At 52.5% G+C, this 15,643-nt stretch overlaps 1 protein-coding gene across 1 annotated transcript in view; it reads left to right on the top strand.

The window, feature by feature from the left end:
• GALNT14 (polypeptide N-acetylgalactosaminyltransferase 14) overlaps window positions 1-15,643 on the top strand; it is a 179,545-nt gene that overhangs the window by 142,558 nt on the left and 21,344 nt on the right. The window contains exons 4-9 of the mRNA XM_006094343.3: window positions 1,476-1,543; window positions 3,641-3,706; window positions 3,867-3,988; window positions 11,062-11,149; window positions 11,748-11,832; window positions 12,966-13,069. Coding sequence (XP_006094405.1) covers window positions 1,476-1,543; window positions 3,641-3,706; window positions 3,867-3,988; window positions 11,062-11,149; window positions 11,748-11,832; window positions 12,966-13,069 — 533 coding nt within the window. The remainder of the gene's footprint in view (window positions 1-1,475; window positions 1,544-3,640; window positions 3,707-3,866; window positions 3,989-11,061; window positions 11,150-11,747; window positions 11,833-12,965; window positions 13,070-15,643) is intronic.

The raw sequence follows: 15,643 nt of genomic DNA, 5'->3' as shown, positions 1-15,643 counted from the left end.
AACCAGGGCTGAGAGGAGGGACATGCTCAGCGCCTCGGCCCATCCGAACCCCCTCCCCAACACATGGATGGCTCCAGGCGTTCTATGGTGGATGGTGCTGCCCAGGAATATTTCTGAGGAACCATGTGGTTTGGGGTGTTCAGGAGAAGTGGGATCCAGCCTGACACCCAGAGTGAACTCCAAAACCCAGCCTTGCCCTGGGGATATAGAGCCACAGCACAGGAGGGTAAATTAAATCAATTCAAAAAATCATGATGATACACAAAATAATAATAATTGCTACCAAGTGTCATCATTTATTGCCAGACACCCTGCTAAATGCTTTAGATACATTTTCTCCTTTAGCTCTCCCAACAGCCCTGTGAAGTGGCTACTACTACATTTATCCCCATTTATAGATGGAGTACTTTACTGCACAGAACAGTCAAGTAACTCACCCAAGATTGCACAGCTAGTAGTAAGTAGCTGCTAGACCACAAGCTTCTGGAAGGCAGAGCTTATGTCTCTTTTGTTTCTCATCACACACCCAAGCACATAGTAGGTGTGCACTAAATGTCCCTGGAGGGGGTGGTAATGGGCCAAGGGGCTGTGCTGGACTCTGGCAATGCAGAGGTAACTTGACAAGGATATGACCTGTCCCTGAGGCTATGACCAGGTCCAGCAAAACCAACCCCCAGTCAGGCAGCAGTGAAAGCCTCGGGAAGCTTCAGATACAACTGCTGAGGAATCCCAGAGGAGGAAGCAATTAATTCTCACTAAGTGGCTGGGAAAGCTATTAGAGAGGAAGTGACATTTGAACTGGTCTCCTGGCAGAGGATGGGCATTCAAGCCGTGGCCGCAGTAGGGGGACAGGCTCTGCGTTATGAGTGGGCAGGTGTCTCCAGGTAACAGCACTGGGCATGAGCAGGCTGGAAATGGGGGGCTGGCTCCAGGCTGTGACAGGCGGCCTTGAAGAGCATGCTGAGGGTTTGGGGTGTAGGTGGTGGGGAGCCACAAAGGAGGGGTTGTCAGATTATTTGTCTGCATCAGCGAAGACAACCACACGACCAGAGATCAGAAAGCTTGCTCCGGGGGCCCCAGGAGGATGGCGTGGGCAGGTCAAGGCTACCGTAATAAACTGTACAAGAGGTCGGAGCAGGTGTAAGAGGTGACAGTGATGCGAGTCACATTTGCAAGTCGAACCAGCCCATCTTTCTTGGTCACTGGTTTGGTGTGGGGGTTCAGGGACGGGGGGGATTGTTGAGGATGACTCCTTCATTTGCCTTGGTGCCAGGTGAGTGGTGGTGGCATTCACTCACTAAGACAGAGCAGAGTTCTCTGCCAGTGGTCACGGGGGAGCCAGGGGCCTGGACAAGCCCTTTAGCTGCTCTTTGAGTTTTTATTTCTCAAATGCAATGGTATATATTTTAAACTCAATTTAATGCACATATTTGCCATTAGACGTCATAATGATCTTCCCTCTTCCCATCTCTCAGTGTGTTAAACCGCACCCCTATGAATCTGATCAAGGAAATCATATTAGTGGATGACTTCAGCAATGACCGTAAGTAGCATCGCTCCCTTGCTCTGTAGACACAAATGTCTGTCCCAGCCCCTCAGTCCCAGGCAGGGGCGAGCCCAGGGTTCTCGGGGGATGTAGGAAAGCCTAGGTTTATAGCAGGAGTGGAGCCTTTGAGTGTCCAAGCAGGGCTCAAGAAGGAGATAAGCCTTACCTTTGTAAAACAGCGTCTTGGGTTCTCTGCAATGAGTCTGTGAGGACGTAAGCAGGTACATTTAGTAGATTCTTGCCTGGGTTGGTGTGTGTATGCATGTGTGCACACCTGGATGTACACACAAGCGTGTGTGTCACTGCTCCTTCACCTACATTCCTGGACGTAGGAATTCGACCTTCAAAGGATTGACCCTGATGCTCAGAGCCCAGAAGCAAATATATCACCAGAGATTCCTGTGTGGGATGCGTGATCAACTGCTAGCCTGCGCCGAGGAGACCACACCCTCTCCCTTTCATTCCTACAGGAGGACCGGGTAGGCTCTGTCTTTGGCATCCCCTGGTGGGACATCCCATCAGCTAGCCACGACACAGGCCACGACACAGTGAGCACCTGCCTTCCAACCCTGCAACCTACTGGTCATCGCTGTTTCCTAGTCGTCCTGTCAAAGAACCCAAATTCATACTCCAAGTCTACTGTCCCCAAGAAAAGCTTGACACCTGTGTGCTCAGGGAGAGTCATTATAGAAACACTGTTAGGCTTCAAGTATTAATAGTGCCGATACCTCTTCTGAGAGCCATGGGTACAGTTCCAGGCAGTCAACCACACCCAGGCAAGCCCGCCCCTCCCCACAGATGAACCAGGGGAAGCAGACAAGGGCCACTGGGGGCAACTCCAAGTCCAGGAGGGTGGAGCCTGTCCCACCAGAGCTGATGCTGGATGCTGGAATAGGAGGCACTGCTATGCTGGGACCTGCTGTAGGAAGGCTAGAAACCCACATCTGTGACAGAGCCTCGGAACCTTGGAAATGATACTCAAGTGGGCTGTGCACCAGGTCCACAGGGACTCGCGTGCTGCAACTCAGGGATCTGATCTCCTTTCCCTAGTGAAGAAGGGGTTGGAGGTGGGGAGGCACTCGTCCTGCTGGGAGGCAGCCTGGCACTGAGGCTGCAGAAGGGAATGCTGCTAGATCAACTTAGAGGCAGAATAGCCTGGTGGTTAGAGCGTGGACTCTGGAGCCAGACTGCCTGGATTCAAATCCTAGACCTGTCACTCACTCTTACTAGGGAGGTGCCTTGGGCAGATTATTAACCTCGATGTGTCTCCGTTTCCTTGACTATAAAATGGAGATAATAATAGATGTGGTTTATATAAGAATTTAAATGTTAACACCTTCAAAGGGCTTAGAACGGCACCTGGCCCCAAGAAAGCGTGTGTGAGTCTTTGCTGTCACTCAGTCCAGTCCGAGCCAAGCAGAGAGGCTAAGGTTGGTAAACCGATGAAGCAAAGCCAAACTGGTGGGAACACAATATAGAGTTCAGAACCAAGGGATGGTGAGCCTACGGAATTCTGGGCAGCAGGCAAGCTAGAGGATGACCCTAGGCAAATGCCTGAGATGGGCTCCCTTGCCCATCCTGGCCCCTTTTCCTGTGTGATGGAAAGTTGGACCAGCTCTGTGTGAGGGAAGACCCTGTGGCTGGAACCCTTAACAAATAGGGTCTCTTGTATTGAGAGTCCTTGGTCTGAAAGGAAACTCCAAAATTCACCCCATTCCGTCTCTGGCCGCCCAGCAGTGTTTCCCAGACCCCGCTGAAATGAACTCCTGCTTTGAGTGACGTGGAGGAGAGGAGCAATGTCCCCAGGCGACCATGCCCGGAACTCCCATCTGGAAGTGTTTTCTAACAAGTGTGCAGGTGCCACTGTGTGACTGACCTGCTCCATAGAGGCCGCCTTGAGCCACTCTGCATGGACCGGGCCACATCATATATTGATAGCCATGGTCGGTGCCCCTGCTGAAGGTCCCAGGAACCCTGGAGTCAGGGCGGGGCTCTGCAGTTGGTGGTGGGCACTGCAAGCAGGGCTGCCTCACCTATTCTTCAGGTTCACCTCCACCCCAGGTGCTCACTTCACATAACCTGTTGTCTTTGCAGCTGGTGACTGTGAAGAGCTCATCAAGCTGCCCAAGGTGAAATGCCTACGCAATGACCAGCGGCAAGGTGGGTCTGTGCAGCTGGCGGGATCTGGGGATGTGAGCGGGGGTGGGGGGGTTGGTATTAGGTGTGTGCATGTTTTGGGGGTGTTCTGTGTATGGGGAGAATGCCAAGTGGTTCCTCCGTGGCCCTGCTGTCACCCACTTGGCCTTTTGTCCCCTCTCAGGTCTGGTCCGGTCCCGGATCCGAGGCGCTGATGTTGCCCAGGGCACCACTCTGACTTTCCTCGACAGCCACTGTGAGGTGAACAGGGACTGGCTCCAGCCACTGCTGCACAGGGTCAAAGAGGTGAATGAGGCCGACCGAGGGGCACAGGGATCCCCGTGTCCCCCTCTTCTCCAGGCTCAGTCCTTCCCATGTGCCCACAGTCCCTCTGGGAGGTGGATGGGGAAACTGAGGTAGAGCAGTGCCCAGGGTCACACAGCAGGCAGTGAGCGAGCAAGGCCCAGGGCCTATTCTTTGTCACAAGGTCACCCATAGTAGGCTTGCAGGCAGGGCTGCCCCAGCTGGTGCATGTCACATACAGCTTCCTGGGCTAGAGAACTAACTGCCTAAAGTAATTTCACCCAGACAGTAGAAGGTTCCAGAAAGGGAGCCCTGATGAGAGCCTCTGTGAAAAGGGGGCAGTGGAATGAACCAGGCCTCATCTCCCAGTCTGTGGGTCTTGCCTCCATCCACGTCACCCTCACCCAGAGGCCACGGTAAGTGGACTACATGCTGAGGCCTGAATTCCTTGCCTCTGTCTGTCCTTAAATTACTCTAGAATTTTGTATTCTGTCTCTCTCCATGTCTGTTATTCTTCTTAAAAGTGAAAAACATTTAGGAATTTTTCCAACAATGTATCGCCCCATCCTGGTGTGTAGAAGGCACTGCGTGCTGTGGCTGCCAGTGTTGGTGATTAGCATCGGGGCAGTTCATTTTCTCCAGGTTATTGGTCCTACAGCTGCTCTGTGAAATAGGAGGTTGGGTGTCTTTTACATACCCATTTCACAGATGAGGACACTGATGTTCCCTAGCTGGTCCAGCCAGTCCCGGAACCCTCCATGTGGCCTGTGCTTATTTCCTTCCCGTTCTTCCCACTTTCTTATTATCTTCAACTTCTACCTGCAGAATGACGGTGTTGGGAGGGTGAAAGGATTGGGAAGTGTAAACTGCTCAGAGGGTAGGAAATCCTTACCAGATACTTCATTACCATGAGAGAAGCTCGGTGGGTTTATAAAGTTCTTACACGTGGGCCTAGATATTAAAACCCATCCTGTGACCACTTTCCCGAGGTTGGGAGGGCTCGTACAGTGAGTGCTGTTCAGAAAAATCCCCTCTCCCCTCTTTTCAACGTTATTTTGGCCAAGAGGTCTTGACTGAGAAATAGTAGGTTATGAATGGACCAAGGGGTTTGCCTGACTCTGGAGGCCCTTTGCCACATCACTGCCTCCCCCTGGGCTCAGTCTGCAGGCACAGCGCTGCCTCCCCCGTCACACCAGCCGCTCCTTCTCTCTGAACCCGCCCCCAGTTCCTGCAGATCCATCTCTGACCATGTCCTTCCTGTCGCTGGGCGCCCTTCTCTCCTCTCTGCAAACCCCTTACTCTTCAGGGCCTTGTCCTTATCACCCCTCCTCCAGGGGGCCTCGCCTGACCACCTGGCCAGCTGGGATTCCTCCAGGCAAGAATTGCCCACTTGGCCCTACAGTTTGTTTTCTGGGCTTAGTTCTCTGTCTCCCTATTTATTGAGCACCTATTCCGGGAAAGAGACCCCTCCCCCCATCTGAGGCACAACCCCTTAGATCAGTGATTCTCAACCTTCTGGCCCTTTAACTACAGTTCCTCATGTTGTGACCCAACCATAAAATTATTTTCGTTGCTACTTCATAACTGTAATGTTGCTACTGTTATGAATCATAATGTAAATATCTGATATGCAGGATGGTCTTAGGCGATCCCTGTGAAAGGGTCGTTCAACCGCCAAAGGGGTCGCAACCCACAGGTTGAGAACCGTTGCCTTAGATCATCAACCCAGAAGCGCTCAGAACCCTGTGTTTAGGGTTTTATGGAGGCTTCATTACACAGCGTGCTTGATTAAATCATTGGCCTTGGATTCTGAACTCAACCTCCAGTATCTGTCCCCTCCCTGAGGTGGGGTTGGGGGAGCTTGGAGGGAGAGGTGAGGGGGTCAGAGCCCTCTAATCACCAGCCCCCATCCTCTAAGAGCCTATGATTAGCATTAGCTCAGGTAAGGTGAGAGGGGCTGATGCACAAAAGATGCTCCTCTCACCCCTTCGCTCAGGAAGTTACAAGGGTGTTAGTAGCTCTGTTGGATGACCCAGGAACAAAGGCCGAATAGATATTTCTTCCTGTATCACATCATCACAGTATAGACCACACTTTGTTTACCCATTCATCCGCTGATGGGCATTTGTGCTTTTCCCACTTTGTACTATTGTGACTAGTGCTGCTGCAAACATTGGTACAAGTTTTTGTTTGAGTGTCTGCTTCCAATTCTTTGGGGGTGTCTACCAAGGAATGGAATTGCTGGGTCATGCGGTGACTTCGTGTTTGACCTGTAGGATCCCCCAGGCTGACCTGTCCCTGCAGGATGTGTTTAGGGGACTTTGCTTTCCTGAGACTTCATTCCCGGGGTCTGAGTCCATCTCAGAAGCCCTCTCTGGAAAATGCTCTCATTTCTGCACCACTGGCCACCTTACCTGTAGGCAGAGGAAGCCTTCGTCTCCTCCTTCCTGCCTGTGAGTGTTGCTGCCACCTAGGGCTCCTCCTCCTGGGAGTCATTTGGCTCCAGATTGAGCTCAGCCTCCCAGGCTAAGACCCCAGTCCCCACCCCTGTCTGACCGAAAACTTTTGTAGCAGAGGGCTGGTCAGACAAACTGGACAGTGGTCCTTGCTCTGCCCTTGCAGAGCTTGCCACCAGACCCTGACTCTTGCTGACTGAATGGTTCCACCGAGTCATCCCTTGCAGGACGAGGAGTGGGGGTGAGTGTCAGCCTGCATTTCCACGTGCCTTTGTGTGTGTCTCGTCTCAGAGTAAAACGTGATTTGATCTTGTGAGTGGAAGTGGAAGTTTTAAGCTGTAATTGGGGTTTGGGATTTTCAAAAGTAGAGAAGAGATAAGAAAGAGGCTGGCTTGAGCTGTCAAGCTGTCCTGGGCTGGTGTTTTCCACATGGAAAATCTCCATTTCCCTTCTCTCCCCTTCAATTACATGATGCTTGAAACAAGCACCAAGTTGGTGTGTTTTTTAAAAAAAACATAGGCTTCTTTTTTTTCTCCTTCCTTATCTACATATTTTTTACTAAAAAAAAAAGATTTTTAAGAAAGAAATTTCAATCCTGTAGCATTTGGTGAGTTGATATAAATAATGGCTTACATATGCTTCAAAGCCCTTTTGCATGCTCTCCCTAATTATTCGCTCCAGAAGCCCTGTAGGGAAGGCAGGACAGTTTTGCAAATACTGATTTGTCCTCGCTTCATAGACGAAGAAACAGACTTCCTCGGTGTGTGCTGATTTGCTTAAGGTCGTTTGTGTTTTTAGATGGCAGAACCCAAATAGGAGCCCAGGTCTCCTGTCACAGCATCACCTCTTTGAGGGTCCTCTCCTGCCCCCACTCCTCCCTCATCCTAAAACTCTCCTCACCTGTCCACCACCTTCCCTAAACTACAGTGGGTGCTCAGTAATGCTGGTTGAGGAAACCAGCAAATGAGTCTCCAGGAGTTTTTTGATCTCCCATTCACAGTGTGGTTTTATGACATGAATGGGTGCAGAAATGAGAGGTATGACTGCAATAATGATTGATGGCCATTGGCTCCCAGTGGAGGGGTGGGGCTTGGGCTTGGATTTGAGTCGGGGAGAGAGGGAGACAAGAGCTGTAGTTCTGGGTCTACCAGGGATTCCACCAGCTGCCTGCTTGACCTACCTGTGGACCTAGCCTTAAAGATACAGCCTCCTGGGGCATGCAGGTGGGGACCGGTGATGGGTCTGGGGATCTTTACAGAGAGTTCCTCCTGTAGGGGGAGCTATGGGGGAGAAGCCATCTTGCTCAGCTGTAATTGACCCACCTTCCCTGCTGCCAGCCGTTGACACAGTGCCCTCGGCAGGAATTAATAGATAGCTTCTTTTAGCAACACCAATTGAACACCTGCTGCCCACCAGGCTCTGGGCTGGGGCTGAGGAATAGAATAGCGGAGCAGATACGACCTCCCCTCCCAGGGTCACTCAGAGAGATTTGTGTCCTGGCTTCAATGGGTCGTTTATAGTCTCCTGCCGCCCCTTCTCAAGGTCATGGCTCCACATACCACTCAGCCTGAAACACCTCTCATTGCTTATCTGGTCTCTGTGACTCTAAACAGAGGCTGTGACCAAATTGTCACAGGAATAATGGGACAGAACCCCTCAGAACTTACAGGGAGAGTGTACGAGAGCCTGTCCCAGCCCTGGGGGCAGAGAGCCCATGGTGGCTTCTGGGGAAGCCCATGGATGAGGTAAGCAAACAGCATTTCCTTTTGCATTTCAATTTCCAAATACTGAACCCTCAGGTTCAAGAGTTCCTTGGAAAGACTTGAAACATAACAGAGCTGTTACAGTCATGTTTTTACAGTGAAAGAATAGAGAGCCCTAGCCGGTTTGGCTCAGTGGATAGAGCGTCGGCCTGTGGACTGAAGGGTCCCAGGTTCGATTCCGGTCAAGGGCATGTACCTTGGTTGCAGACACATCCCCAGTAGGGGGCGTGCAGGAGGCAGCTGATCGATGTTTCTCTCTCATCAGTGTTTCTAATTCTCTATTCCTCTCTGTAAAAAATCAATAAAATATATTTTTTAAAAAATAATAGCAGTGATGGCGAACCTATGACACGCGTGTCAGAGGTGACACGCGAACTCATTTTTTTGGTTGATTTTTCTTTGTTAAATGGCATTTAAATATATAAAATAAATATCAAAAATATAAGTCTTTGTTTTACTATGGTTGTAAATATCAAAAAATTTCTATATGTGACACGGCACCAGAGTTAAGTTAGGGTTTTTCAAAATGCTGACACGCTGAGCTCAAAAGGTTTGCCATCACTGGAATAGAGATTAAAATTAGCAACGGGAAAAGGTACACATGGAGAGCTCCAGGCACAAACTTCCAGTGTCCTGTCCCAGTCCTCCTGCACACACAGCACTTATTCTCCCAGCAGGGATGGTGGCATCATGCATAGAGTGTTGCGAAACAGGAAGCCCACCTGAGCCTTGATGTCCAGGGTTTTTCTTGGGGGTCAGTCACACAGACATGGCTGACCACCCCCATGCTGTCCATGCACCTCCAGAAGTCAAGTTGAGTTGGGACCACATGGCCAAGGCGCTCATCCTAAATCACATTGTTAGCATAGCCTATCTGGTGCAACCTAAGGCTCCCAGCAAATAAAGATATTCTTACAGGCAGGACATCCCAAGGGCTTAGAAGTTACCTCAAAGGCACTGGGCAAGGGCCAGACATATCTTTGGGGAAGGTTAATCCTTCAGTACAAGGGTCTATACAGGACTTGGTGATGATGCAGAGCCCCAAAACTCAGCAAGCAAAGGCAAAATGAGGGTTTTATCAGCCTCATAAAAGGTCAGTCTCTGATCTCCTGAGAACATTTCAGAATTCAAATCACAAGAATGTCTTTAGAGGTGTGTCTGTGCGTAGATATTGGTGTGGACGCCTGTGTGTGTGTGTGTGTGTGTGTGTGTGTGTGTGTGTGTACACACACACAGATGCATGATGACAGTGGCCTGCGAGGAGCCCCAAAGAACTGTGGCAGCTGGGCAGGTGCTGTGTCGACCATGAAGAAAGCATCTGTGCACATCCCAGAGGTGGAAGCAATGCATTGGAAATGAGCATTTTTCCCACGTGGGCCAGTTGGCCTCAGAGGCACCTTGTCACTGTCAGGATGAGTCACACATGGAGGCTGAGGGCCAGATTAAATCTGTGAACGTAAAAGCAGGCACTTGGTGAATCTGACCTTAAAATAAGAAGACAGCCTCATTTGGAAGAGAGATTGAACCAGGAAATTAAATGGCTGCAAAGAGAAACAGAGGTTCCCACCTGTGCCAGCCAGGGGTGTGGGTGCGGAGGATTGGAGAAGTGGTCCTGTCTGGTTCTCCTCGGCTGCTGGGCTCTAGTTAGCCATCCACTCTCCCTGCCCACAGCTAGTTCACTGCCCACGGGGCCCAGCGTCCCCTCCTGCACACCAGGTACCGGGTGTTCACTCAGAACTAGGGAACATTTAAAATATACACAATACCTTGGCGGCCCCGAGAGGTAGTGAGTTTGTCTTGCAGATTTCGAGACTGTCCTCTGGATGACTTTGATGCCTGTGGGCAGGGCGGCCTGGGGCCAGTAGCAAGCAGTGAGGTGGAAAACTAGATGCAGGCCTGTTTTTGACGGTCCTGGATGCCAGGCTAAGGAGTTTGAACCTTCTCTTCCAGGCAGCGCAGATCTTTAGCTGTTGAGCTGCAGAGTGAGGTTTGCATATGAGAAACACGACTTTGTCAGCCGCCTGTAGACTGGAAGGGAAAGGGTGAGAGGGGGCAGGAGGGGAATCCATTGCAGTACGCAGGTGTGAGGGGATAAAGAGAGGCAGGAGTCATTCAGAGGAGCAGTTTGGGTGATGGGCAGAGATGAAGCTTCTTAGTTTAGTGCTGGGGAAGAAGTGGGATATGTGATGGTCCTGTGACAGAAATAGGGAACCGAGGGAAGGGAGCGCAATGGGGGAGGTGATGAAGCCACCACAGCAAGGCTGTGTGCAGTCCACATGGCGGTGGCTCCCCGAACCCCGGACCCGTCTGAAGGCGAGGAGGGAAGTCAGGGCTGGAGGTACAGATTCGTGAGCGTCACAGGCAACAACTGAAGTTAGGAATTTCTGGAAACGCTCGTCATCAACTTGCCTAGAGACATAGGCATAGAACGAAAGTATTTGAAAATTCCAGGAGGTTCCCAGGGATGAGGCTGCTCCTTGGGGCTGCAGGCTGGAGGTCACCTTCCCAGCTGACTCTGTCCTCCGCCTCCTGAGTGCCCCCTGGTGGTGAAGGACTTCTGGAGCCCCCTGCTGATGTCCCCTTCCTCAGCGCCCAGCCCTCTCAGCCAGCCTCGGCCGCATCTGTCTCCACTGTGCTGGGGTGGCCACTGTGCCAGGAGTCTTAGCACTTTCCGCATCGGAACTAGAGAGGTCACAGTGTCCGGTGCCCCATTTCACAGATGAGATCATTGAGACACAGGGAGGAAAGTGTTTGGTCAAGGCCCCCAAAACAGTCTCTGGCACTGCCAGGGGGAGCCCTGCCAAGCTCCCCGATTCCCCCCACACCACACGCTGAGCGCGGGTCTGTTGTTTGGCAGGACTACACGCGGGTGGTGTGCCCCGTGATCGATATCATCAACCTGGACACCTTCAGCTACATCGAGTCGGCCACAGAGCTCAGGGGAGGTGAGTACGCTGATACCTTCTCCCGGGGGCACTTTCGGTTCCTCCCAGTCATTGCTGTCCAGGGGGAGAGGGAGCAAAACTTGCCTCCTCATGGCTTGTCTGGACCTTCCAGCCCTGCATCCCGTAATGTCAGTAGCTCCCATGTGGCCCTTACCACAGGGGAGGGCAGGTCGCTCTCAGCCCCCAAGCTCTGCTCCAGCGCAGGCCTCACACCCAGACCTAGTGCCACCTCCACCCCAAGACCAACTTTAGGTGATTCTGCCCCTCCAAGCCTCCTGTTCCACCTTCCCGAGGCTCCTGGCCAAGGGCCACATTCCATAGCTGACCATCTTGTCCCCTTGGGGCTCTGTTACATCGCCCCCTGTACCCTCTCCCCTTCACCCCTAACTGCAGAGAAGGTGCAGAGAGGCAGGAGGCAGAAGAAAAGAGAAGGGAAATGGGCCAAGGTGACTCCGCTTCTGCTCAGTGGGGTGATCCCTGGGACCAGCTTCCCCGGGAAACTGGGTACATGCATGCCCTTCAAGAACAGGGACAGAATGAGCGAGCTCTGCAGGTACACCGGAGAGACCAGATCAACCGAGAGGATGCTGTGTTTTAGGGTTTGACTGGAGCCTCCACTTCCAATGGGAGCAGCTCTCCCCAGAACAGAAGGCTCAGCGCCTGGACCCCTCGGAGCCCATCAGGTAAGTCAGGGCCAGGGTGGGTGGCTGATTCATTCCCTCCTGCTCCTTCCCGCTCTCACACGGTAGAGGGAGGTGTGCAGCATTGGATGCTCAAAAGATTGGGCAGAGACCAAGAGAGCCCTTTGCCAGACCAGCGCCACTTCTGCCCTCATTTTAGGAGGTTTCTGTCCTCATGGAAACTTCTATTAAGGAGATGGGGCTGGTGGAGACCTTCTGCTGGGAAGTTGCCCAAGGCTGTCCATCGACAAACATGTCATGATGTACTTGTGCTTCCTGCTAAGCACAGGAGGGTCCCAAAGGGTCCTGTTTGAGTCTCTGACAGGAGAAACGGTGCCTTCAGGCCAGGAGGAGAGCCCAGGTCTTGGATGTCAGGATTAAGCCCAGGAAGGTGGCGTCAGCCATTGCAGTAAGTGGAGGCTGACACCGAGGCCTGGCCACTGCGGCTGATCAGCTAACACACCCACTCTGTTTTGTGTGAGGACGTGACAGTGGCTGGTGCGGCAGAGGGAGACTTTGTCCTGATCTACATTCTCTCTTCCAGGCCCCAGTGTGACCACCCTAATGACTTCCTTTTAACTTGCTTACCTCTGTAAAGACCCTCTCTCCAAATAAGATCACCTTCTGAGGTACTGGGGTTAAGACCCCAACACAACCTTTAGAGGGACATAACTCAACCCGTAACAGAGGGGAAAAAGAAAAAAGGGGAAAGGAGCTCAGTCTCAAGAAATGGACGCGCTGTTGACAGTTGCTACCTCAGCCCTTCTCTGCCTGGTCAGTGGCCCCCGGCCCCCATACCCAATAGTGAGCTCCCCAGAGAGCCATGCTGGGCAGGGCCTGGGGGAGGCCCGTGCAGGCGGCCCTCAGAGCAGCCAGGGGTCTGCGAGCCCTGGTTCTCCATGGCAGGTGTGCTGATGAGTGAGTTAGCCTGTCTGCCAGGTCAGGAGATTTATAATCAAAGGGAAAACTCCAGGAGCAAGTTTGTGTGTTAGGTGAGATGGAAAACATTGGCCTCCCCGAAGAGGAGCAAAAATGGTAAGAAAATGGCCTGGAGTTCTGGGCAGCTAGGGCAGAAGAATGTAACAAATGATCCCCTCCCAGAGTTGATGCTCCATCTTCCCCTTCTCTATTCACAGGACTCCCATCATAGCTGGAGGGCTCTTCGTGATGGACAAATCCTGGTTCAATTTCCTGGGGAAGTATGACATGGACATGGACATCTGGGGTGGGGAGAACTTTGGTGAGTTACTGCCTCTGTGCCCTGGAGCTGGGGTGGGGAAGGTGTGTCCTGGGATCACATGTGCCTGGGAAAAAGGGTCAGGGAATGGGGACTAAGTTACTCCTTTGGGGGAAGGCCAGGTGGGGCACCAGAGAAGGGAGCGGTTGCTGGGAGGGTGGAGGCAATCGGGGACTCGCTCCATGGGACCACGTGGATGCTGAGGACCAGGCAGACCCTGAGGGAGAAGTGGAGCTGCAATAGCCAGGAAAACCAAAGAGGAACGCCCAGAGCCAGAGGCAGGCATGAGTTGGGAACACGGAACTTTGAGAATTTGGAGTTGCAATGAGACTGGAGAGAAAGAATGAAGAGCTGGATAGACAATGACACTGGAAACATCTGGCTCACATCTGTTGGCTGCTCTAGGCGTATAGCGCTCAGCACTGGGTTAATGAGGAGGCTCTGGGGTGATTGCTACAGAGACTCTGGGGGTAGCTTGTCCTTATCTTTCAGTGCAGAGAAAGGGGTGGGGTGGGGTGGAGGGGCTGGGTTAAGGTTCCAAAACTGTGCCAGCAGCAGGCCAGGTGCAGCCGCCGTGGTGAGGGCTGCGGTTTGCAGAAAGAGCGGTCGGAGGCCTATTCCATCTGGTTGATGACACTGAGAGGCCTTCCAGTTTCCTTGTGTATTTAAAGCATAATGTTGGGGTGCTTTCTTGGGGTCACTGTGAAAATCCATTGAGGTTAAGTCTATAAAAACGCAGGCACCACACCACACGGGCACGAGAAATGTTAGCTTCCCTTTCTTCCTTCCAGCAGGGAGTCCTAAGAAATGATAGAATATGAGCTGCACACAGGCGGGGATTTGGGTCTGCTTTGTTCACAGCTGTCTGAGTGCTTAGTGTAGTGTCTGCCACAAAGGAGGCCTCGGTAACTCGGTAAGGGGAGAGGAAGAGTCCTGTAGTGCTGGGGGCCCGTCTCCTCCCTGGGCACCGGGCACTGTTTGGCACGGGCTCCCCGAGCGGGGCAGAGGCCAGGAGAATGATGCATGAGGCTCTCCAGGCAGTTAGCAGTGATCTGGTGCATTGTCCTCTGCCATTGTTTTCTCCTGTCCCTGCCTCCAGAGTGTTTTATGGCATCTTCCTCAGTCACTAAGAGTTATTTCCCGGGAATTTATGGCTGTTGGCCTGACCCACCGCATCTGTTCTCCCAAACTGGGCAGTGCGGGGAGATCCATCAGAAGAGTCTGTCTCCTGCCACACGGGGGCCAGATTGGAAGCTTGGCCAACAAAGCAGAAAACCCCAACACCCCCAACCACACTGACTCCCCGTCTTGGACCCAGTCCCGGAACATGAAGGGACCTCTGGTGGGGTTTGGGGTCAGATCTGCAGGCACCAGCCCAGGAGGACTTACTAGTAAAGACAGGTCCACCCTTGTTCTCAATGGGGATGAGATTTCCCTCTTTCTGGGCAGAGCCGCCGATGTCCTGATGATCAGAGCACGGCCTTTAGTGACGAGCTCTAGCCTTTTTTCCCAGCCGCCAAATGGATTCTTTCTGCGACACTTTGACAGCCAGCAGTCGTCCGATCTCTGCTCAGATGCTACTACGGTGATGCGGTCGCTGCTTCACAATTCAGCATGTTCCGTTGCTGAGAATTTTGTGTTGAGGCACTAGAAAATTCTTCTACGTCCAAGCCCACCTCCCTCTCGCTTTTGTCTGTCGGGGCTTGTGTCCTTTTGAACCTCACAACGTGAGTGTGTTCCTTCTTCCACAGAGCAGCCCATTTGGACTCAGAGAACACGTTATTTTTAATGATGGCACATTCGGTCCCGCCCACCAGTACCTTCTCTGTGTAGCAATGTTGACACACATCTGCTCAGATCAACTGGCGATCTCATGTGGTCGCTTCCAAGTCGGCTGCCTTATCTGGGGCTGATTCAAATGGGGAAGTAGTGGGGGCTTCTGCACAGCTGGGGGAGAGCAGTCTACACTCCATCACAGAAAAGGCGGTGCAGACAGCGGTCACAGGGACACGTGGTGTTCTCCCCTCCCAGTATTCCACAAGCTACACCCGGTGCCAGCACCTGGCTTTCTTTTTCTTAGCGTTGTGTATGCCAGGAAATGCAGTGCTTTTCCCATGGTGGACCCAGCGTGTGGACGGCATCAGTGCTGTGGGGGAGGGTAGCTGGGCACCTGAGGACATGAAGGTGGGCGTTTGGGAGAGTCCGTGCAGGATGGGAGTGATGATCAGGGGTCTGATGGGGTTGGAGGGCGATGATGCTTCAGCTGCAAGCAGAGATGGTGATGAGACGTGGAGGAGATGTGTGAGAGTGAAGTGGGTTCTGCGCCAGGGTGTGGCGAGTCCTTGAGGGCAAGGCCGGGTGAGGTGCCAGAGAAAGGAGCAGTTGCTGGGAGGGTGGAGGCCACCAGGGAATTGCTCCAGCGACCAAGTGGATGCTGAGGACCAGGCAGCTCACCAAGTCCCGAGACCTGACCCCCCATCATTGTTCACATCCATTCCCCTCTTCATCCCCAGTACTCTCCTGAATGGCCCCCTCTAGTCTTCTCCCCTCAGAGCAGAGCCATCCTCCCACATGCCT

This window comes from Myotis lucifugus, unplaced genomic scaffold, assembly GCF_000147115.1.
Source record: "Myotis lucifugus unplaced genomic scaffold, Myoluc2.0 scaffold_134, whole genome shotgun sequence".
NCBI classification, from domain to species: domain Eukaryota; kingdom Metazoa; phylum Chordata; class Mammalia; order Chiroptera; family Vespertilionidae; genus Myotis; species Myotis lucifugus.
The sequence above is the reverse complement of the archived record's forward strand: the minus strand, read 5'-3'. Positions and strand labels throughout refer to the sequence as shown.